A 25673-nucleotide genomic window follows, 5' to 3' on the forward strand; every position below is an offset into this window, starting at 1 on the left:
TTCCCTTCCCTTCCCTTCCCTTCCCTTCCCTTCCCTTCCCTTCCCATTGAATTATCAGTCAGTAAAGATAAAACATGGGTTACTTGAGTTGTTACCATTTATATATATATATATATATTCTAGGATGCATTAGAAAAGGCAGTATCATCTCAAGCTGCACCACAGTGCAAGGTCTGTAGCTGTCATACTTGTAATCTGAATAGATATGGTGGACAAGTTCTTATGGGGAAGATTTTCCAGGAAGAGCTAAGTGCTCTTGAATTGGTAGTCATACAGTATGAGGTACTTGGCTGAATATTTTGTTATATATTGTTTAGGAAGAGGTAGTGTAAGTTCACAGTTTTGTGCACTATTTTCATATTTGCCTTGCAATATTGATGATATTTAGTAAAATTTCAACACACGGCACACAGAATAAACTTCACAGATATATTCATTATATGATTTACTAGGCATGGTGGCATTCTTTCGAAAGTTGGATGGGCTTGATGATTATAGAGGTCTTCTCCAACCATAATGATTCTATGATTCTATGATTCCAAAAATATGATTAGTTTTATCTTCTTTCTGTGTTGATGATTTTAGACAAAATAACACCAATTTGAGATAGCTGAACAATGAATGTTGTCCTTCAAATGAGAAAAATCTTGCACAGAAGAGTGATTTTCAGAATATAGTTTAAAAAATGAATGGGTACTATTCAAACTTGTTGAGGAACTGCAGAATTCTTGGATAACTTGTTCTCAGATGTTCAGTATTTTTGTATTGGAAAAAAAATCAGAAATATCTCAAATCTGCTATTGGTCATGAAAGTGTTTTGAATATAAAAAACCCCCTCTGAGTAGAGAGCCATGCTTTTGCCCTTTCTTAAATGTATTACCACAGAGGCATCAGCTTTGCTGAGGCGCTCAACTATGCCCTGGAGGAGTCAGGCACAGGTCAGCCCCGGCCTCTCTTCATGGAGGCCACTCTGCAGCTCCCTCTGCCAGCACTGGGACCCTGAACAAATGGCCAAAGTATGCATAAGAGAAAAAGAAGGAAAATTATAGAAAAAGGAAGAAATTAAAAGACAAAATAAAGGGGTAGAAATTCCGCATCTTGGATCTGTCACTGCACAGCACTGAAAGTGGGAATACTCAACTGCAGCTGGTAGTACTTTATTGAAATTACTAAAAAAGCCAGGAGGGGTTTCAGAGGGATTGCCAATGTTTTGGCTAATTGACCATATTATTTAGAATTTGATGTTGAATGTAAAGGAGGTATTTTTGCTCCATCTTCAATCATAGCTCTTCTTGATACATCCTGTTTTCCTGGTGCATAACCCAGACCTCAGGTGAGCAAGACTGCACATTGCAATTTTGTTGTATATGCGGTCCATGAAGGAGATCTGTGCAGCAATTTATAAATGAGGAAGGAAAATAAGAGGCTTCTCTTGTGAAAAGAGTCAGAGTGCATATGGAATGCCATATCCCTTTGAGTCCTTTGGAAAAATAAATGTTTGGGGATTTTTTCATATTTCCCTAATCTTTGAAATCTAATTTCTGGATTATTTTGTTTTTTTTTAAAAAAGCATGACAACAGATTTCAGCATGAGCAATAAAAAACAGTTTTGCATATATCTCAAATGAGTGAAAGAGGCTGATAGTTAGAACTGAGAAAAAGATACCAAGAAGGCAGATTTTAATATTAACAGTGCCATTTTTTTGACCCTGAATAAATTACTTGACATCACTTTAATTTGTCGGTAGTATGGAACAGCAGATAAGAACACATACTAGAAAAAAATGCTAGTCCTTAGCAAAGATTTCCTAGAAAAAAACTCTAGATAGTTTTTCCTCTTGAAAATGTATTTATACCAGTGAACTTCACCTTAGCTGAAAACAGATTCTGTAAAGCAAGCTCAGTTTAGCGCTTACCATAAACAACAATGGGATAAGTTTGCCATTTTCACTTGCCATTTGCTATTTTCACTTGCTCCTATGCTGAGTCACAGCAGTTAGTTCTTTTGTTCATAGTGTTAGTTAGCCTTAACATATTGTTAAGGAAAAGAATAAGTTCATAACAAACAATGGTTTTAATTTGTCTGCAGGAGTGCTTCTGTTCCTGATTAGGTACCAACAATAAATGGTAATTAACAGTGTTTAATAAATTGCACCAAGGAAGTAAATTCCTTGCTTGGGAAAGTAAGAGAGCAACAGAACATTTGGTAATGTTTTTGCTACTCTTTGTTTTGAATCCAGTGGGCTGGTCTCATCTCCAGTGAGTAGATTATTGGGAGGTTCAGAATCTCAACAAGGAAGTGCTGAAGTTTTCCTGTGTGGTGTTAAACGCTCTGACTTCTCACAGTTGCTCTCAGACCACATTTTTACTCTGTTAGGACCATGCTGTTGTCTCAAACACAATAGGAAAGATCAATTATTTCTATAAGTTCAAATAAGTCATCTTCAACTCATTGTACATCCATCTGTTATTGAATGGATAATAGACCTTTTCAGTTTTAAAGCAGCTTTGTTTGTTCTGTATGTGAATCCGTTTAATAATAAGCTGAGCTAAAGTATTTCATGTGTGTATAGAATAGTCCATTTAGTTAATTGTTTCCTAAAATGAGCTAGATCGGTAGCAGCTGTTTAATGTCTGATTCCAGTATAAATCGAGTCAATTGTTTTCTGCTGTGGAATTAAATATGAGCTGAAGTACAGTTAATCTATACATTTTGTTATAAATACTGTATTGGGAAAAAAAGGCAAAACAGAAAAGAGAAATTATTTCAGCAATCCTTCTCATAGCTGAATTGTGCTAATATTTTTTCTGTACTTAAATCCCCTGGACTCTATCTTCTTTTTTCTGCTCCATGAAAATTATTTCACAGAAAGTTGCTAAAAAGAATTTTATTTTTTTCCTATTCTGTGCAGTGATGTCCTTTGGCTTAGGTGCTATAAATTCCAAATTTGGAATGTTGGAAATGGATGTCACTAAAGAAATAGTGGAATTCCCAAAATGAGTAGGCACAAAAACTTTAATTCCACATGTCACAGATCCAGTATTGCCAGCACTGAAATTCCCTGATATGTTCATATGAACTGACGAAGACGTGGAATAGTGTCTTTTGAGATTAGATCGAGATTTTCAAAAGGATATTCCCCATTTATTTTGACTTAGATACAATAGCTATACCTTGCATTTCCCAGGTTCAGGAAGTTTCTTAATTCTCCCATAAAGGTGTGTAGTAGGGGAACTTTATTGTCGCCTCAATCACAATCTTTAAATATAGTTTCTGCAGGTTCTGTCCTTCGGTAAGTTTCTCTGTACATAACTGGAACTCTTCTTTCTCTGTAAGAGAAGAATTTAAAGTCACTAAGCACCTTAAAGTATTATTTACCACTGTTTTGGTTTTGGGTTTTTTTGGGTTGTTTTTAAATGCTCAGATGATAAAAAAATTAGGTAACTCATTTGTCTGAATGTCTGCTGCCGCTGTTGTTTTGCTTAGCTGCTGGGTATCTGTAAACTGACATTGACAAAGACTTGCTTTTGCATGTAATCAGAGTATGCTTGTGGGAGAAGACAAGACCCAATGTGATACCTTGATGTATTTTGTTAGTAATATTAATCTACAGTATTAATTGCAATTCAGTATTTTATTAACATTTATTTAAGGCAGAAGTATTATGTTTATTTACCCTTTTTTTCCAAATTAAATAGGCCAAGCAGTAATCCTGTGGAATCTAGCCATTGTAAAACTTTTTTCTCTATCAGGTATAGATATTAAACATTCCATCTTGTTAAGGGAATATTGTTAACAGAACTATATATAAATAAATATATATACATATATACACACTTCAACATCAAGTCAGAGAGAAATTCACACAGAGATTTTTGCTGTACAATGCAAGGGTATTTCACAAACTACTGCATGTTCACACACATTTTTCTAATCATAGTCAAAATATTATTATTTACAGTTTCAATTTGTCCTTGTTTTGCACTTGTCTCATTATCTGCCTTTAATCTTTTCCTGCCTTCATCTCTGAATAGTTACAAAAGGTACCACCTTAAATGTTTCTATTTTTTTCTTCTTTCTAGCTCTTTTTAGATTTTTTAGAATGTCCATCAGATAGGCAATCTTTCTGTTTTTAGTGGATATCATTTGAACCTCTGAGTCAGAGTGTCACATGTCATTACAGAATCGTAGACAGAGTTCATTGGGTATAAAATAAAGGTCATAGCTCTAGACATTTTGTGTCAAAATAATGTTTTAATGTTGTTCCAGAGACATAGGAGAAAATTAAGTGCTCAGACAAGAAAGCTTCATTAATTTTACACTAAAAACTCCTCCGGTTTCTGTATTATGGTTGAACCAAAATACCTGGAAATTGTTTTCAATTCTCCTACACATCAGTTGTGTCCCTTAAGAAACCTGAAAGCTGTTCCTTAAGATAAGAATAAATACTGAAATTGAAATCAATTTTTCATAGAAGTACAGATTTAAACATTCATAGTATGAAATATGAAAAGCAATTTAACTCAATCTTCACAAAAAAAGCTTAAATCATATATTCTAAGATTAAGAGGAGACTTTATCCAGCAGCAAAGTATGAAAATTATGCATTATGAGCCAGATTCTTTGATTCTAACTCTACTATTCGAAATTCTCTGAGCTGTTAATAAAAAAGTGCTTTTTTGAGGAAGGTGTTTGCTATGATTATACACAATATACAATATTTTAGTCCCTTCATATGCACAGAAGAAAATACCTAAAACATTTACTGACAGTGCAGAATGATTTATGTATCATCTTTTTTCAGTTTATTTTCTCTAAAAAGCCTTATTGTCTTTTTTTCTCAGAAATATCCCTTCTTCTTAATAAAATTTCAAAACATTCAATTTGATGACTGCTTCTGCTTCTTCATTCTACTATTACTCTTTATCCATCATAGTGTTTCTGAAACATCCTTACTCAATGCCCAGTTTCTGGTTCTTAGATATATTTCTCTCTTTTCAATTAAATTTTTATTTTTGGGTTTTTTTTCAGTTCTGCTTTTTGAACTGGAAATAATTGTCCAAGTTTAATTTACTTAGTATGTCTATAGTCATAATATTTAATGATCCATTATTATGCCAGATCCCAGCAGCACAGGAGCGATCCATATTTTTGAAGCAATTGGGTAACTACAGATGCGTCATTTGCTAGCCAGCAAGGAAAGAAATTAAAAGCTATGCATTCAGTGTAGCTGTTTGTAGCTTTGAATTGAAGTGCATTTGCCAAGTCATGTGTTCAACCTGCCTGAAGTAGTTAATCTTTTGGGGAAACAAAATAACAAAAAGTATATTTAACCAACGTTGTGGGAAAAGCAAACAGTTTTTCAAAAGAGACAAAATTGTGTTTATTCAACATAAACAAATACACTGAGAAGTGTTTTGCCAGAGAAACTGTTTCAAGCTATTTACTTCAAGTGTGAAGGAGTTTTCTAAGAGTCAATATGCTTTCTCTTGGACTATGCCTCTTTTGAATTTCAATAATAGTAAAATTTTTGTGAAAACACATTTACAGTAATTGGACCTGTTTACCAACATGCAGATGATAAAAATTCTGGTAAATATAACGTTGTGTGAGATAAATATATTTACTTATATGTGCTGAAATGATGCATTCTTTCTATAAGCAGAGCCTATGCCATCTGATACTTCAGAAAGATTCTTGGCATGCTTTACCACCACATGTTGGAGTTCCTTGAGTTCCAGAGTTTGAACGATAGCAGTCTGAAACTGTTGAGTCCAGTATGTTCATTCGAAAGTCAGACAGGAAAATTAAATTTACACAAACAGATTATTCCATCAACCTCTGCCAACACCTACCTTTCCCAGTCTCATAAATGGTCCAAACTTTCAGTTCTGCCCTCAGATGTTTCCAGATATCTGCTGATTCTCTGAAATTACACCTATTGACAAATCTTGTGCCACCTTTTGCCTGTTTAAATAAGACCATAAAAATGCTAAAATTATAAATTTACAAAATCTTAGTTTTGTGGAAACCTGTAGGGTCCTTACTGATAAGCAATATCCCATTGTCCATGATTATTGCAGTGTCATGTAAATATGCTGAAAATAGATCAGGAAAATAAGGAGTTTACAGGATTCCATCCTGTAGAACAGAGCATATGGTATGTTTTGTTCACAGTTATGCCTCAAAATGGAATATTTAGATATTAAAGGCAATGGCCTAGGAAGATCTTTCAAGCCACAGATCTGCTACCCTTAATGTTGGCCAGATGTGTTACAGTGTAGAAACTTTTCCTGAAAATAAGCAAAAGGATTCAATCTACAAGGTATTTTTAATATAAAGCAACACAGACCCTGAATTAGATCTTGCAGTTAAAGTGCTACTGATCTTGGTGATAATGAAATCAGGTGAATGAAGGTTGAGCACCAGTGAGCAGCTGTAGCTGTTCCTGATTGCTAATGGCTCTTCACACTAAAGGTTGTTACATTGTTATACACATTTCTGCAGGTAGCTGTGGATGCTCTAACTTTGCATGTGTTTAGGAAGGAGTCCAAAGAAGTTAAAGCCCATCAAGTGCTATCAATCACAAAATTAATGCCTGTGGTTCAAGAGGTCCCTGAACTACAAGTGATGGGTAGCTGAGAGAGTGTATCAGAGAGGTGTCATTGCATGTTCCCTTTTTTTTTATTGTCACAGGATACAGTAGAGTAGTGTAGAGCAATGCAGTTGGAAGGAACCTACAATAGTCATCTAGTCCAACTGCTTGATCACTTCAGGGCTGAAGTCTTATCTGTTAACTTGCTATTGACTCCACTGGAGACAGGATACAGGCCTACATGGACCCTGATCTGGATCTATGTGGTCATCTTTTTGATTTTATGTTTTTTGCATTATGACAGGTGGAACCCAGGAGACAAAAAGCAGACAACAAACAGTATTTATTTTTCTTGCATTTGGATTTCCACTTTGTGAAAAGTGGACATCTAAACAGGAGCCAGGTGTCCAGGTTCTGTTTTTAATCAATGTGGAGAAATAAACAACCAAGTGATGCTTACCTTAGAATGTTTCAGTGAGGGAGCTTCATTAGGTGAGGTTCACTGGTTCATTTCTAAACAAATTTGTACATTGTAGATATATAAATCTGGTCAAGATATTTCCACTTACATAACTCACTGAGCACTAATCTAGTAGTATTAGAGTAGAATAAGTAGTCTCGTTTCTTTGTAGAATTTAGGAAGTAAAAAGGTGCATATTTAAAAAAAGATTTGAAGATTTCTGATTTTTCATGATACCATGGGAGATACCATTCTATTGGAAGTATATGTAAAATGACTATAGGAAAGAGTGGGGGGTCTATAATCAGTCTCAGATGAAAAGGCCTGTGCCAGTCTAGGATGGATGCGTTTACACAGTTAATACCCTGCTGAATTAATTTCTTGTCAGATACTTTGAATTATTTCTTGTTGAAAGATTATGGATACATAGTATTCACATTACTGTATATAGATATACACATATATACACATTTAAAAACAAATTCTTGGGGCAATGCTGAATGAATCAAACATTCCAGCTTTGCCATAATTATACTATTGTTAAGATTTTAATTGTATAGCAGGGAAAATTATTGGTTTGCTAAGGAATTTGAGCAAAATGAATGAATAAGAATATTCTCACTATTATACTGCAAATCAACAATATTAAGTATGAAATACAGTTTGACATACAACTCAATACCAAATCTGCAGAATATAATTTTATTGGTCTTGTTATCAAAATGAAATCATGCAATTGTACTCCACAAATCACTAACGCTGAAACATAACTCATTCTCAAGAAAAATATATTTGTTGACTTGATTTTACAGATTTTGTTGCACTGTGAAATCTACATTCATTACAGAGTCTGTTTCTTTCAAGAATGCATGATTAGTCTCTTTACTGAGGTCATTCCACTGACACTTTGGTATTTTACCCAAGATCACCATGATGGGATGGTACTAGCCAATCACCAATGCAGTACTGCTCTAACCAAAATGACTACTTGATACTCCAGCCATCTCTATCTTAAAATTTGAAAGTTTGTGAACTACTGAATATAGCCATGACTATTTAAAGTTTGGGTATTTTTGTTTGTTTGTTTGTTTTATTTCTTTTTTTCCCCTTAAAAAAACAAAACCAAGCCAAACCAATACAATCAATGAAGTTGAATATTTAACAATGTAGTTTAAGTCTGATAAAAAGAAGATTACTGATGTCATCAGAACTAAAGAAATCCTTCCCTTGTAACACATAAATATGATTTGCAAGATCTACTTTGGTTTGCTAGCTGAATGTTGAGATGCATTAGCCAACCTGGAATGTTATAAGCTTTGTCTATAGCAGCAATATCTAGATTTTCCAGAGTATGTGTGCTGCCTCAGGAAGCTTCTGAAAGCCTGGACATTTCATTTATGACCTCTATTCAATGAAGCAATTATGCATGTACTTATGTCCTTTTGTATTCAGCAAAGTAGTTAGCCTTTGTTCAGCTTTAAATATCTTGCTTATTTTGCACCCACAACTTGATCAATGTCCTTCTGAGTTAGAGGACATTTTATGAGAGATGGGTATGTTCCTTCCTTCAACTAAACATTGTTCTCAAAGATGTGCTTTTGCAACAAAATTCAGACAAAAAAAGGGTTATCTGTCTGGGAGTGAAGAAAGACAAGCTTAAAATATTCCATTGCACTGAAGATAGTAGCAGGTAACACAAATTCTGCAGTTTCAAATCAATGCAGCTTGCTACTTGTTTGTTCATTAAAAAAAAACAAACATAACTGATCTCTGAGATCAGTCTCAGAGAAAACCCTGGCTTCTGAGGGTTTTATAGAAATTTGGGAAGCAAAAAGGACTTTTTTGCCTACTGAGACTTAGCATTACGTCATTCCTTTCTCAGTCATTCCCTTCTCAGTCATTCCCAGATTGATGATGCCGAAAAAATCTGACCTGAAAATCTATTTCAAACATTTATTACTGTTTCAATGAAAAAGTACTTCCAAATGTCTTATCTACACACTATATTAAAAAATAAGAGAAATTAGCAATATCTGTATCAGCATTCAGAACACATGCTTCAGTTCCTAAATACTTGTATCTCCAAGTTGTATTCCCCTCCTTTTGCCAGTTATCTTACTGAAATTTAATCAATTAATCCTAAAAGATTGTCTCATTGAGCTTCCTCAAATGTTATAATATATTTTTTTAATAAAATAAAAATGAAACCTAAAAACAGGAATCTAATTGGATGAGAGTAGTGCAACTGCATTATACTAGCAATGAAATACCTAGACATGAAAAAATGTGAAAATTTTTATTAGTGTTATTTCCAGACAATTGCAACTTTCCAGTATAATATTTTCTTCAGGTTGTGTAACCATTTGAACTTTTTTTTTAATAGTAAATTTTTCATAAATCTGGCACTCAAGCAACACTTTCAGACTCATTTATGCAGATGATTGAGATGTATTTTTGTATATATATTGAGCTGGTTTATACTTGTATGGCTAATGCTTTTTGTGGAAATTTATAAATTGTTAAGTCATTGGAAAGATAAACCATTAAAGAGAGATGCGATCTCAGGTTTAGAAAGATGATGAATACAGTTCATCATAAACCTGCTCCTGCAAAGTATTCATCTTGTCTCTAAGCTGTGCCAATTCCTGTAAGAATCTCTGTTGCTTGGCAAGTTGACCTATACAGGAAGAACTGCCATGTAAAACCATGACAAATATCTAACAGAATATCACTTTCTTTATTATTTAAATAGGGTTTTTTTCTATAATACTAATGCTGAAAAATATACACGTGTAAGAAGTTAAATACTTGCTTACCCTATCCTTTGCCTCTAAATATTGAATAAGGTGAAACAGTTGCTGTTATAAGACCTGAAGAGGTACAACAATATCTTTATTGATATCCACCTAGTGTACCACACACTAGATTTAGCTGGATTTAGCACCTATTATGTATAAATATAAATAAATAAATAAATAAATAAATATACATATATATGTGGCCTTAATATTAGCCATTCTATTTAATATCACACAGAAAGACTGTTAATCTTCACTACAGTAAAACTGACAACAAACTGTAGTTCTTATTGGACTGATGTAGTAATGTTACATATATACCTATCAACCTTTCACTATTAGCAGCCATTGCAAAAAAATTCGCCTGCAGAATTATTGATCTTCTAAGCCTGTCTGCAGTCCCATTATATTAAGCATAGACGTGGTTATTGTTGAGTTTAAAGGACTTGTAGTCGGACCACAAATTTTAAATTGGGCCCCTTATAGGAGTGAAACTGAGAAAGTTACATCATCTCATACAGAACTCTGTGTGTTCTGCCAAAGGCTATCTACAGCAAACACACCATTCACATGTGTAGCTTATTCCCACCTCAGGGAACAACTAGTTCTGACACTTTTGTAATGTGTGGATGTGACATGAATGCAAACACAATATGGTTCTGCAAACAGCGAAAGGTCATGCTCTAAAAATGCTAGGATAGGCTGTTCAGTATTTTCAAGACAGCATCTGAACACATATAAATGGAGTAATTTGGTTTCCAGGATCAGTGGTTTTGGCGGGTCAGAAACAACCGGGTAATGGATGGATACCCTATGCAGATTACCTACTTCTGGAGGGGACTGCCTCCCAGCATTGATGCAGTTTATGAAAACAGTGAGGGGAATTTTGTCTTCTTTAAAGGTAAGAAAGAAAAAAGGTAAAATTTTCTGTAATACTTTTGACTGTGGTTATTTCTTGAAACATATCTTACTTATTTTTGCTAATGATTTGTAGATCTTGTTGCAAATTGGTAGCTAAATGAAGAGTATATGAGTTACATTTTCTTATTTGACAACTACATCTTTAATTTATGATTATCCTTCACAGTATCAGTTTATTTGCTCTTACATATTCAGTAAAAATTTGGAAGTATAAATACAAGACATAGCAATGCAATGACCTACTATGAAATCCTTTTTGAAAAATGTGGATTAGGAAGCAACAATGAACACCTTTCCATTATGAATTTTCTTTGTGGTTTTCTTTGCTTTTCTTCCTTTTATCAAATGATCTTCTCGTATATTTAAATGGCATCTCTGGTATATATATCTCACTGTACTTCACTGTTTCATCTAAGAACTGTAATGTTAGGAATTTCGGGTGGGGAAAATGATTATCTTTTTCATAGATGTGTATTTAGTATTTTTAAAGAAGCATAAACTCCAGAAAATAGGGGTTATGGATTGAATTTTTGCTCATCATTCTGTTCATAGTTTTGCTCTAGACATCTGCTGTTCTTCAAAATTAAAGTTCTTGAACATGTATCTAATTTAGATTTAATGAGCAAATTATACTATATATTTAATAAATGCATATTTTGCTATGAAAGTTTGCAAATTATGTAAAGTATGTTTTATAAGATAATTTAAGAGAAGAAAGAAGAAATTTAATATACAGATATGTGGAAAATTATTCAGCTATTTAGTGATGTGAGTGATTAATTTGTTAACTTGTTACAAAAAAAGAATTATTTTGAATTGTTACATCAAAAATTAATTCATTTTTACAAGTTAAATCATTGACAGGGAGTTAGAAATAATATTTAATTCACTATGGAAATATTATGATCTTGGGAATGTTAAATGAAAAATATTTAATAACATGCAGAAACACTACATAACACTACAGTGAAGTTTATGTTTTGCTTATAGAGAAATTTTATTTTTTATGTGAATTATGAGGAAAATTGAATTCCATATAGTACATTTTCTATTTGTATTATTTCAATACAACATATGCTTTTACTTCTGTTGCCATAAAATAAACTTCAAGCCATTAATTCTGGGAAGTTGTTAAGACTGGAGTCATGATCAAGGTACCTCCATCCCTCTACTTGATTTTTGGGTCCATAGGACATGGGAGGATACAAATATAATTCGGTAGATATTCCTTTGCTCACCAGTGCTACATAGAGCAAAGGAACTACCCTGTGCATTCCAGACCTCAGCCTTGATAATGCTGGGATCCACTACCTGAGCTCCAGACAGAAATGATCAAGCTTACTCTTATACTTTCTTTCCTTCCCAGTGACCTTGAAATATGTTTTATCATTATTTAACTCTTCACCCAATGCTGACTGGCTCCTGTTAGGTCTTAGAGGAATGGGTGTGCTCAGTAGTCTGTAGGTTATAGATAACAAATGACAGAAGGAGGAGGCAACTTCTCTATTTTCTATGTGGGAAATCAAACCAAGATTATTTAAAGCAAGGAGGAGCAACAGGACTGTCAGAACATTGTTTTTTCCTTTCTCATCATCCCTGGTTTATGCTATCTGATTTCAGACCAGCTAGTTTTAATGCCTTCTACCTGATATCATATGATACTTGGATTTTCTGCTGCAGGTATTTTTCCATATGATTTCTTTTCAAATTTTCTTCCATTATTTTTCAGTAATGGAAATACAAATGACATTTGTATTGTCCCTTTGTTTGCCAAAGTCAATTCCTCAAATTTCCTTGTGCAATTTTTTAAAAAACATTTTGCTTCTCTGTCACTTCTTCGTGATTTGCAATATCTAACTGGTGGTGTTTGTCTATCAGTGTAATTCATGTATGTCCACTGCTGCAGAATCATAAGGTTCAGCTGAGTCTTTTGTATGGTTGTTCTTGAAAATTCCTTTTAAACAAGAATCTCAGGTTAACCAAGGATCTACCTTGTGGAACACGATTACAGAAGTGTATGTAAATAGACTGTAGGTAAACATTCATTGTCTTGTTTCTTTCATTCCCTAACAAAATTTCTTCCTTGGAAAAGAGTACCTGTCCTCCTCCCAAAGGTGCTAGAAATAGACAAGTTGATTGTTGCTAAGATGATGAGCAAGTAGTGTGCTTTACCAATCTAAAACTGGTCAAAACAAGTTCTAGAATGAGCTTTAAATCTGAAGTCTGGCATACAGATGTGTTAACAAAGCACGTACCTAAGCCAATATTTAGATCCATTATTCAGAGAATAAAATAGAAAAGATGGAATGAGTGAAAGCAGAGAACTTGTACTGGATTAATGCCACTAGGCATTCCTCTGACCCACACTACAATGTCACCTGTTCCTGCCCTCCCTTTAATGCTGACCCATAAGCTCTGGGCCAGCTCCTCATCTATTCCAGGCAGAGCTCCATGCACTCAACTTGGTCACTGACATGATGCCCCCACCTCCTCTCCTCTGCCTGTCCTTCCTAAAGAGCCTGTAGCCTTCCATTCCAATATTCCAGTCATAGGAGCCATCCCACCACGTCTCTTTGATGCCAGTAAGATCCCAGCCCTGCAGCTGTGTGCACATCTCCAGCTCCTGTTGCTTATTCCCCAGGATACGTGTGTTTGTGTAGAAGCATTTAATTTGATACCCCAGATGAAACAGACTTACTGGCTGGAGCGGCTGGAATTCCTTTGTGCTGTTCCGCAGGTGCTCTGATGCTGACCTGTGATCCCTCCCCAGGCTCTGGACATCTCTTGCCAGCACTGGCATCACACTGGTAGGAGTGGGATGGATTGAGGTGCCCCTCCACCAACTACTATAGTTTAAAGCCCTCTTTACCAGCTTGTCAAGGCTATGAACAAAAATGCTCTTTGCTTTCTCTGTCAGATGGACCCCATCAGCCTCCAGTAGACCAGACCATGCTCATAAAGTACACAGTAATCTGGTGGATAGCTGCTTATAAAACCCAGATGTTTACATTCTTGTTATTATTCACTGCTGCTGTCTGTGCTGAGTGCTAATAAGAAGATGGCACCATAAAGATACTTTTTTTTTTTTTTAATGAGAAAGCGTGAATACTAAAATTCATTCTGTGTACCTGTGGGAATTTATATCATGCTAAAAATGAAATTTTCAAGCCATCTGTGCTGTTGAATGTCATGGTAAACCAAATGTAGCAATAGAAGTCTGCTGTAAAACTCATACTACCAGTACCTCCATCACAACTTTCAATTGCACTTACTTTCAATTGCACTTACCCCGTGGCCTGACAGTTTTATATTGAAAAATAGATTTACTATAGTGTCAATCATGGAACAGAGAAATGACAGAAACTTGATGTGGGAAATAGAGAATGAGAAAAAAAGGAAGCATGGGTAGTAATTTGGGAGTACTAGTAGAGAGACATTTGATCCTTGCTTAAAAGACCAAAATAAAGAGGAATGGTGACAGGAAAAAACAATGTTCAGAATTAGATATTAAATATTTTAACTGATTTCAATTGCATATAATTCTTTAAAGTTTTGAGAATTCATCTCACCACTCTAACACAGTGATTATATACCACACACTTCTTGCACTACACATACATCATAATTGCAAATAATATGAACAAAAAATTCAGTTTCTGATAACCCAGAAGCACAACTATTTATCATTCCAATTCTATAGAGGAAGAACTACAATTGCTAGAAACTGCATAATTGTTTGCCGTAGTCAGTAGGCAGTTAAATAGTCTGAAGAAAATCTAGCAGTAAATATTCATTTTTTTAAGTGAAGCGTAGCAATACAGGTACCCTTTATTTCCAGTAATTTTTTAGAATGTCAAAGGTAGACGTTGAGAGACTTCAAATAATTGGATGGTTCAACCTTCTCAATTGTTTCCCTACAGTGATGATATTTAACAAAGTATTATTGCAAAACGTAAGACATTTTAGCTTTTTTATCACTTGCTTCATTCTCGGTTTGTGACCTTACCAATCTGCTTCTTATTATATTAGATCTTACATTAGGGAATAAAAGCAGAGATGAAACATTCTGAAGGTTGACCAGACTTCATGAAATGCGGTGCTTTATTCTCTGTGAGAATAACAAATGTACCAATAAGACCTTAAAAAAACAACTTTGTAAAATAAATACAGTGGTGGTTTCTGCCAAGGGCATAGGTTATGACTCTAAAGAAGCATTAGTTACCTATAAAAAGAATAAAAAATTAACTATTCTAGTTTTTTTCATATATTCTTTATTTCCATTGTACTCACAACTATTGGAGTGTATCAGCTATTTACTAGTGGGAGTGGAACATGAGCTACATGAAAGCATACGGACAAGCATTACTTTGTAATACATTTTAAGTTACATAAACGTAAGTTAGAAATAAAATTAGCTCATTCTCATCACAGTTGGGTGGGTTTTTTTGACCTGATTTCTAGCTTTAACTTCTCCTAATATTGCATTCTGACTTTTCCGAAATCCTCTTAGTAATAGTCATCCACCTTCCTCCAGCTGAGGGATAGAAGCTAAGCAGAAAAGAAATCCAAAACAACAAAACCAACAATGTGCCACCTAAAAAGACCCAAAGAAACAAAAAAACAAAGTGAAAACTGTCAGCCAGATGGAACATTTGGATTTCTTATATACAGTACTTCTCATTAACAATCAACACAGTTACAGCAGACTAAACATATCTTCCAAAGCAAATATTAAATAAAATTCCATCTAGTTAGCATCAATGGGTCTTGCTCACATATGTTAGAGCTCTCAAAGCCCTACTGTCTCCTTGAAATACAGTTAAATTTACCTTTTCTCAGTTTACTGAGAAAGAATTTGCTTCTTAGTAAGAAATTAGGTGAAGAAGAATTTAGTTTCTTAAGTCTGTTCCCACATATACACTTTCCTTCTACTTCAGTATATCTGAATAAGTAACAAATACCTGGCTCAGTGGTGTTGTCACTCATAGGTATGTGCTCAACCCTGGTTTATTTTGGTATGACCTGATCCTGTTAATAGTTAATTTTGCCTCCTTGTGGTAGGGCAGATAACGATCTATTCACAACAATTGCTTTTACTTTTATTCCTTGTGAGACACAGAGAAAGGTATTGGCACTGCATACATCACAGCATATGCCTTTCAATGCTGTGCAACAGCTGTCATTTTGAACGATCTTCTGAAATATAAATGAGTTGGCTCAGTATCATTCACTGGATGCCATCTGTATTCACATTGTAAGTACCAACTAGTAAGGTCCAAAACCCATGACTTTTCTTATCATTGCATTTGAAACTGCCATTAACATCTGAAGCCTTCTGTGTCCTGTTATGTGAATTGGCAAAAGTATAAACCACAAAGGAGAAGGGACAGAGAATGATGGAAAATGCTCACCTCTGTCATGATCAAACCCTATAAGTGAATTTTCTAAGGCAAAAGGTAAATCACAGGTTAGCACAAACCTTAATCCCAGGTCAACACAGACCTCAGTTTTCCATGGCTGTTCTTCATAGATCTCGGTGCCTCTTTTATTTTTAGTACTTCAAATGGCTCTGTTTCTACTCATTCTTTGAGTCCTTTTTTCTTTCAACTGGCAGGGGGGATAAGATGGATCTGTTGATCAAACTGCAGTGTCTGTGCTTGGAAGTGGGTGACAAGCAGCTGTAAAGAAGCTGATAAAAAATTAACTCTGGAAACCCAGCATGGGATGGATAGAAACTATACCCCCTCTCCTAATTAACACTGTGATAAAATGAAAACATACTTTAAATCACTGTAGTACAAAAAGGGAGATTAAAAAACCCCTCCCTTTAAACAAACATTTAATATCACTGAGGGATAGCTAGAATATAAAACCAAGAGCAAAACATCTCTATGGATTTTACCTCTTGATAATTCTGGCATACACCTGATCCTAGGTCTTTGGGGTAATATTACATTTCCTCATAAAGAATTTATATAACACAGTACCTTAATCTCCTACATCTGTGTAACAGCCAGTCTAGCCTTACAGGTAAGTACAAAGACTAATGTAAGCAGCAATGATTTTATCTCTTAAGTCCTCTTTCCAAATGTATTTGAGCAAAATATATTTTCAAACTTTTCCCCTTATATTTTCAATATTATCATCATAAATGACGACGGATAGACCAAACTAAAGTATCCAATAAGGCCAATTCAAAGTATATGTTCATGGATCTTCTCTAGACCTTTCCATGATTTAACTCAGATGAGTCCACATGATGTCAAAGAGTATCTTCTCCTTCAGTATAATTATTAATAAAAATAGCAATGCTTTTTGGAAACACAGATGAAGGTAGTGCTTTGAAGAGAAAATAAACACATGGTTCCTACACAATGGAGCCTATAGTCTAGCTTGAAGAGAGTGTCCATGTGGGACAGTGCAAAAAGAAGACAGGCATCAAAGCAAGCTCTTCAGAGAAGTACGTAAATGCAAATTATGCTCCCTTTTCGCTATTTCTAGGGGCATATGAAGATCTTTATTCCCTTTTTTTCAGCCAAAGCTGTCTGTGTTTGAAAGAGAAGTCTCTGCTGAAAAGACAGGTGAGAAGTGTGTTTTGAAGAAGAATTAGAAGAAAACAAAATTGTAAAACGGAGAAGATAGTTGCAAGAATAGGACAGGAGGCACAGTATGTTGGGAAGACCCTAGGAGGACAACACTATTATTGGGGAAATTATTGACTATAGGCTTAATATGAGATGATGAAGCAGGTGAGATAATTGTGGAAGTGTTAAGTGAGAAAGAGCTTGGCTAGGAAGGTACAGCAAAAGCTGAATCTTGGAAACTGGAGTTGTGAACTGGTGAGGTAAGCTGTCCAGTTCCAAGACAGAGCACAGGAAGCATCCTCTCCACAGGGGGGATCTATACCATAAAACACTGGTTCAGTAGCTACTTCTGTAGGCATGCATACCCCTATATAGACAATGTATTTATCTAGTAACTGCAACAGTAGGGATTCAGCCACTGAGCATTGCAGTTCAGGAAGCACGAGGCTATTATTAATGTTTAAGACAGTAACCTGACTAACCTGGGTAATCTGAGGTTCGTGCAGACACTGTGATAACATCAGCTAGAGTCATACAACTACCTTGTATTTTTGGCATGTAATAAGTCAACTGGGTGGTTTTGAATGATTTGTCACCTACATCCAAAGGTTAAGTCTGGCCACTGGTGACCCACCATAAGTTTCAGAGACAAAAGGCTTTCACCTGTGGGACTTCAGAATCTTAATTGTATGTCTTTAGAACACACTAGAAAATGTGTCAAAATTTTTTATTTATTTAAATGTTTTCTTACCATATTTTCTTATAAAATTCATTCTTCTGAAATGTAAAACTGTTTTGTATTTCTGTGAATATATTACATTATCAACCACAGAGCCTCTTAAGATGACTTCATTTTCATTCTGGTTTTGATCACTATGTAGTTGGTATCAAAAATATTCTGTGGGCTTATTGAAAGGAAGATGCTTTATAAATGCAAGGTATCCTTAAAGCATATTTAATTTTGCAATATGTACAGTGACAGAACAATTTTCATGTCATTGTGTTTGGCAGAACCACTACTACAGCCCTTTGGGAGTGTTTGTTATTTCTTAGGAGTGTATTAATACTGAGAGTACTGATGACTAACACACACATATATATGTGTATATATATGCTTTTGCACAGGTAACAAGTTCTGGATTTTCAAGGACACTACTCTCCAGCCAGGTTATCCTCATGATTTGATAACACTTGGAAGTGGAATTCCTTCCCATGGCATTGATTCAGCAATTTGGTGGGAAGATGTTGGAAAAACCTACTTCTTCAAAGGAGATAGGTTGGTATAGGAATTCTGCAAGGAAACAACTTGGTGGATATCAGCTAAACTGTTAACCTTTTTCTCTTTCTCAAAAGAAGAAGTCAAGACACTTAAACAGTTCATATTCTGTGGATGAAATTAACTCCTCCCACATAGACAACCACACTGTTTTCACATTTCTTATAACTTAAATTATATCTGTGTGAGTATCCTGAAATGAGTATATGTATATCCAGTAGAAAAGTTGTGTTTTAGAAGTGAATAGGCAAGTCACAGGTGTGGTAAATTTAAACTTAAATATTCAAAGAGATGTATTTATGTACACTCTTACCTGCTTCTTTTTATCCACATTTCTAAACCCTAACACATGAGCAGGGAAGGCATGATCCAAATCTTTTTAAGGTTAATGAAAATGACTATTTAAAAATGAGGTATAAAAGGGAAATGACAGCTAAACCTGGAAGCTAAAAAAGAATTTGAGAAGTTTCTTGGAATCATTTTAAAATAAATCTTATAGTTCCCTTTAGAAGGGACACTTATAGTCATGATTATTAACAAAAAAAAAACCCAAAACCCCAAAAACACAGAAAAAATGTGAAATCTGAGTTCTTTTCCATTTCTGAAAAAGATTTGCAGTAGTCAGTTAGTCTCTGTGTCTTCATTTCCCTGTCTGCTTTATCGAGATGTCAAGAAAACTCATTAATATTTGAAACCCTGCAAGTTATTTGAATGATGGATTTTGCAGGTTTTCAGTATGATACTGTGTTTGTTTATTGATGTATCACTGTGCAAATTCTGTGTGCTCAGAGATGAATTATTCTTTATTAATGACTGTGATGTTTCTTATTAGTATTATTAAAACTATAACTGCTTTTGTTACTGTGTGGTAGAGTCCTCGGACACTAATAGTATTCATGGATCACTTAAGAAATTAATTTCATGCACATGATAGAATATATTTGGCACACTACAGTTGGTAATTTTTTAGCAGTACTGTAATATTGCACTACAGATTGCTGCAACAAATTTTATTGTTAAAGCTTTTTTTAAAAAAAAATTAGGGAGAGATCTAAGTAAAATTTTTGTCATGTTTGAAAATTAGGTGTCATTAAAAGCAATCAATTTCCACAGTGAGGTAGAAAGTCACCTAAATAATTTGCTTCCTATGGTTGAGTAGATTTTTTTAAAAAAAAAATCAATTCATTTTCAGGTAATAATTTTCTACCTCCACATACATTGTTAAAGTATATACAGTAGGAATCTTTTGTGACTTGTACTTTCTTTAGGCTTTATTCAGCAGTGTCCTTTTATATTTCCATGCATAGGCAGTTACTTATAGCCTGGACTTTCCTAAAACACCATTGGTAATAACAGAAGATGAAAAGAACAAGCAGAGAAAACATCTGCTCCCTACTTAGAGCTAACAAGCACAATGAAACTCAGCAAGACATAAATAGAATACAGTATGTTAGAAGAAGATTGAGCATGAGCCTTGCAGAGATAATTGAGGTATTAGAGGATATTGACCATCAGTGAGAATAAACCCATATACCACTAAGTTTCTCAATGTGTATTGCTTATATCACAATTTTTTCTTAAAGCAAAGTTAGAGTTGAATTCTCCTGCTGGTTTTAGTAGTATGTATAAGTCGGTTATGGATGTGGATCTTTTCCTGAAGAAGGTATAACATTAATGTAGCTTCTTGGTGGTATAAATTAGGAATGAAAGGAAAGCAAACAGTTATGCCAGCATCAATGTAACAAAGTATGTTACTCCTTGTGTACCTCAAGGACCTATACACTTACTTTGTTTTGACAATAATCTGTAGTTAAAGAGCTCCAGGGCAGAATCTAGACACAGTTAAATGTCCCAGTACAATGGTATACATAAAAAAAGTTAGAGCAATAGAATAAAAAGTGTCAAATGTTGGCTATAAAATAAAAATAATAATTAAAACTCAAACGACCAACCAAATAAACAAACAGACAAAAAAAATCCCATAAACCAAACCAGTAACAAGATTTAAAAGTCAAAACAATAAATGCTGTCGTAATACTCATATGTCTAAAGCAGCTCGTATATGGAACATTGCTGTTAATATTTGAAATTATCTATTTCAACACTAATGATAATTCTTCCAAATAATTATATGAAACCTTAAGAGGAAAAACATGACTACAGAAAACATTTTTCCCTCTCTCATTCCTCTTCTACCAGAACTGAGTAGTGCAGGATAGATGATAGGTTTGCTGCACTGCTTGACACATGAGCTTGTTTATGCCCCCATCTGGTGTGACCGGTTTTATGTACTTTAGACTTTAAATGAATATTCTTTCTTCATAAAACTCAATCATCCAATGGTTCAGGATATCATTAAGTAAATAGGCCTTCATATGGAACATATTTTAGCAAATATTCTCAAAATTTCCTTTTTCTAACGTTACAAAATGGACTTTCATTTATTTTCCCTCTTTTACTTCATCAGTCTTCGAGATACAGTAACACAGTTTGTATGGTTTGTAAAGCTCAAATCTTTATTAGGGAGTTTGCTTGTGAACATTTGGCATGCCAAGCAGAATCAGGACTAGGCTTTTTCTTACCCTGTAAATATGCTCACCATTGCAGCACAAATTGCTTAGGTAATATCATGATCAATCCTTCCCTAAGAGGATTTCTCATCAATGCTGAAAAAAAAACAATTTGGGGGCTTCTGAGTGTGCACTGAATATATTCTCAAAGATTTTTATTGACAAAGTATGTTTTTTAAAGTCATTTAGGGCTAGTGGAAAACCAGAGAGATTATTAAAAGAAGGACCTCAAAAAGGTGAAAAGGTTGGAAGAGAAAAAAGGAAAATAAGTGGAATTATACAGAAAGGAAATAGGATTCTGGGATAGAGGGATAGGGATAAAGATAATATATTTGTTAAAAAAATGTAAACTAAGGATGAAAATTAGAGTCAAAAGACGAAGAAGAACTGGTTTCAATAGTATTGATGTCAGAGCTTTGTTTACAACTTCTTCATGTTGTTTCTTTCTGCATGTAAACTCTCAAAGATGTTACATTTCCACATAAAGAGCCTTGCTTTGTTGTCTGGTTACTGATGCATATGTTACTAGACTAAGAAATCAGACTATAAAAATAATTTATGCGTAAGAAAGGAAAAATACAACTTTTTAATCTAACTTGCTAGCTCTTAACCTGCTTGAAATCTGCTACCTTTTAATTTCATCGAAAGTTTAAAGCTAGAGAAATGCACCACAGGGAGCATTGTCTAAACTGAGGAGTTTAGACCACTTTATTTAAAAAAAAATTAAGATGTGAATCAATTAGAGTGTCTACGTACCTTCGCAGGAACAAAATATGATCCACTTAAGGGCTCTTTAATATATGAGGAATTATGATAACAAGGATTTCTAAAAACTGAAGTCAAATGAGGAAAAGAGTGAAGTTTTTAGCAGTGACCAGATTATCAATGATAGTGATATACTTTCAGGCTTTTGATGTCCTGAAATGGTGAGTGGCTGCCTTTTAATGTAATTTTCATATGAATAAAGCTGATTGTGGAAAAAAAAGTTGTTAAAGAAAACTACTCTCTAAATTAGTGGAGTCAATCAAAATATGACATGACCCACTGAAATATTATGTCAGGATACACAGAGGATACTAGCGATGCAGTATGTTAATTCTTAGAACCAACTCATAAGATATGCATAGCAATTTAACAGTCAGTATAAGGAAAAGGAAATTATCAATGTTATCTGTAAGTGTAAACAAAATCACAAGTGTAAATACTTCTTACATTTTTCAGGATTACTAGAATTTGAGTGCTGAAGCTTTTTAAATTTGAGAAGAGAAGGGCTGGCTGGAAAAAAGGCACAAAAGCAGGTTGAAGTTCATATCACATTGTTTATATTTAGGGATAATGAAATTAAAAGCTGCTGTAATGCATACATATAAAGAGTTAAATTAAGATTGATGGGAGTATTTTAATCTGAATCTGCTGTCACTTTCTTTATTAAAATGTTATCTAGAACATTAATGTATTTTTTCACGTGTTGCATCTCTGTGTCACTGTGCAAAAGTCCTAGGCATCAGAATTGCAGTCATTATAAGTAAGATACATGGTGGTTTACTTTCAAAGTACAAAAATCTTTTATCTTCTATCTGCTTACATGAAGCAGTTGTCCAGTCAGCAAATAGATTTCTTTGTAATATGGTAGTATGTTCAAAGAGAAGAAGTCAAGTATTCCCATTTGTGGCTAATGAAGGCAACAAGTGTTAGAAGGGGAAAATATGAAGTTACTGTCTTCTATCTTACAAACGAGCATTTTTTTCCTTTTTAAAAAAATTCAGGTACTGGAGGTACAGTGAAGAAATGAGATCCATGGACCCTGGTTATCCCAAGCCAATCACAATTTGGAAAGGTATCCCAGAATCTCCTCAGGGAGCCTTTGTCCACAAAGAAAATGGTATGCAAACACATTCTTGTTCTAATGATTTACTTACAACCTCTATGTAAGATAGAGTAGTAGAGGGATGATTGTCTATTCAGGTTAAGTAGTGAAGGAATTCCTGATTTATGAACAGAATATTTCCTGCTATAGAACTGGCTTTAGTGAAAATGGCTGTTTGTTCACATGTACCAGTTAATCTAAGGAAGAGAAAGCTTTCAAATTTAATGTTATAAACATTACTTTCCATTCTTTTTTCTTCTGTCTTAATTCACTTTATTTTTGTTCTCTGATGAATTACATGACGTCTTAAAACAGCTTCATATACACAGTACATTTCCATTGAATTATCGAGGCGTTGGCTGTTTAAACAGCTTAGAAGTTATTGCTTTCATTCTGAAAAACTAGAGAATAGAAACAAAATTTTAACTCAGCAGAAATATTCCTATGAATTTATGTAAATTGAAGATGTCATAAGCCCATGATGCACAAATACAGATAACAGGACTTTTAGTATGAAGTATTATTACATGCATCAAGATGCATTATCACATACCTAGAACCTAGAATCTCAGCTGGACACATCTCCAAATGAATGAGAGCAGCCAAAATCTCCTCCATCTTATGAGAATTCAGTGCTACCCAGGGGATGCTGGCACACTGCCAACAGAACCCTCAGCTGCACAGAATTTAAATCCCTTTGATGGGAACAAAAATATGCATTTGTTGTCACTTATCTTTGTTGGACAGTTGTTTTTTGGCCTATATGATTTATTTATTTATTAATAGGTTCTGATTTTATTCTGTTTGCCTTACAAGACAGCACACAAATATATATTGCCATATTATTTTAATTTCCTCTTAATAAGAAAATAAAAATATTTATTTCCTTTTATAAACCATTTCAGTCTCATATTTCAACCTCTAACTTCATTAAGTAATTTACCATGGAAATGTTTGGGTTTTTTTTTTTCAGAAATATGTTTAATTGCTTTCTTGTTTTGTCTCTGTTTTATCCAGAAAAAAAGAAACCCTGTCTGTATTCTGGCCTTCTTGCTAGATTGAAATTTTTTATATTGTTTTTAGCTGGAAAGTAGGTCAGTCAAGGTGATATTCTGCATACATGATATTACTGAGTGCATACACTCAGTAATTAACTATTTGCAAATACACATATATGTGGAAATAGTGTCACCAACATTATGAATGCACAGACAAACATAATTGTTATAACCTCTTCCTTTAATTACTTTTTAAGTGCGTTTTTAAAGATTTACATCCAAAGGGAATTTTATAAATATATATATATATATTTCTAAGACAGGAAAGACTTTGGGTTACATTAAAGCCACTTCTCTTTTTAACCTCAGTGGTTTTGATAGTCTGCCTGACTCTTTGAATGAGAAAGTTGGTAGAACATGACAAGAGATTGTGGAGGAGGTGAAAGGAAACAGGGAATTCTTGGGCATCTCAGAAAGCCTATAAGGGCCCCAGGGCAGGAGAAGGGACTGAAAATGACACCATAAAGTTCACAAGAAGAGCACTAAGACATTTTCCCTGAATTCAGGAAAATGGAAGTCTTAAGAAACAGTTCACAACTCCACTGTCATGAGTATGAGGAAAGAAATAAACAAAAGTAGACGCAAATAAGAAATATCACAGCTTAGTTGTAAAGAAGTTGATTTCATTTTGTCTGAAACTGTTTTTATTTCTTTGGACAGAAGCAGAGTTGATGAAGAAGTTTTACTATATATGTTTATAAGAGAACAACTGAAAGCAAGTCTTTCAGTGAATCCATTTAATTTTAAAGGATACTTTTAATTTCCCTTGTCTTTCTGTTCTGTAAACTGTGCAAATGAACACCTGCAATAAGTCTGATTATGAAGGTGTTTCCTTCACTGACGGCAAAAATTTTGGGTAATTTCACCTTAAAAGGCTTGGGAAGGATGAGAAAAAATTGTTTCCTACACTAGTCAGCATTGTAGTACACTAGTACTGAGTGTACTAAAAGCTTGGTAAGGTGCAGGTAGCATCTCTGAAACTCTCCCTGCTACTTCCCATAATGTGATTTGCTTTCTAACACTGTGGTAATAACTCTTAGAAGGAGGTGGAGAAGAAATTTCCTTTCTTTTTTTTCATGGAATCTGACATCACACAAAATTCTCCAGACTGGAGAAATCTCTTTCTGTCTTGAGAGCAGCACAGAAAATTTTACCTTTCAACTAGAAATTCTGCTAAAGTGGGTGATGGGGCAATTTTAAGGGAGAAGGAAGAAAAAAGGTATCCTATTAGTTCGTTGGCCTTTTTTTGCCTTGTACTTACTACATAAGTACATTTAACATATTAATGACTACTTAGCCCTTTGTTGCTGTTTGGGTCAGCTATTGTACTCACTACTCTCAGTGACTAGTACCTGGAAAATTTTAAGTAGCAGCTCCCAAAGCAGGCTCAACAAGGTAAGCAGACTAGATGAAATTACTTTCAACGCTTGTATGAAGCCATTTGTTCTGCCACAAGAAGTTGTAAAACTACTCAGTCTCTTAGAACTAGGCTTCTCTGCTGCTAATTCCCATCTTTCAGCTGTAACTGGCTGTTATCCTGGTT

The 25673-nt window shown here is 34.4% G+C and overlaps 1 protein-coding gene across 1 annotated transcript in view; it reads left to right on the top strand.

Annotated features, from left to right (window-relative positions):
- MMP16 (matrix metallopeptidase 16) overlaps positions 1-25673 on the top strand; it is a 171681-nt gene that overhangs the window by 140089 nt on the left and 5919 nt on the right. Inside the window, exons 7-9 of the mRNA XM_027682514.1 lie at positions 10617-10755; positions 18485-18635; positions 22972-23087. Coding sequence (XP_027538315.1) covers positions 10617-10755; positions 18485-18635; positions 22972-23087 — 406 coding nt within the window. The remainder of the gene's footprint in view (positions 1-10616; positions 10756-18484; positions 18636-22971; positions 23088-25673) is intronic.

The sequence above is a fragment of the Neopelma chrysocephalum genome, unplaced genomic scaffold, assembly GCF_003984885.1.
Source record: "Neopelma chrysocephalum unplaced genomic scaffold, ASM398488v2 Primary Assembly neopelma1_22, whole genome shotgun sequence".
NCBI classification, from domain to species: domain Eukaryota; kingdom Metazoa; phylum Chordata; class Aves; order Passeriformes; family Pipridae; genus Neopelma; species Neopelma chrysocephalum.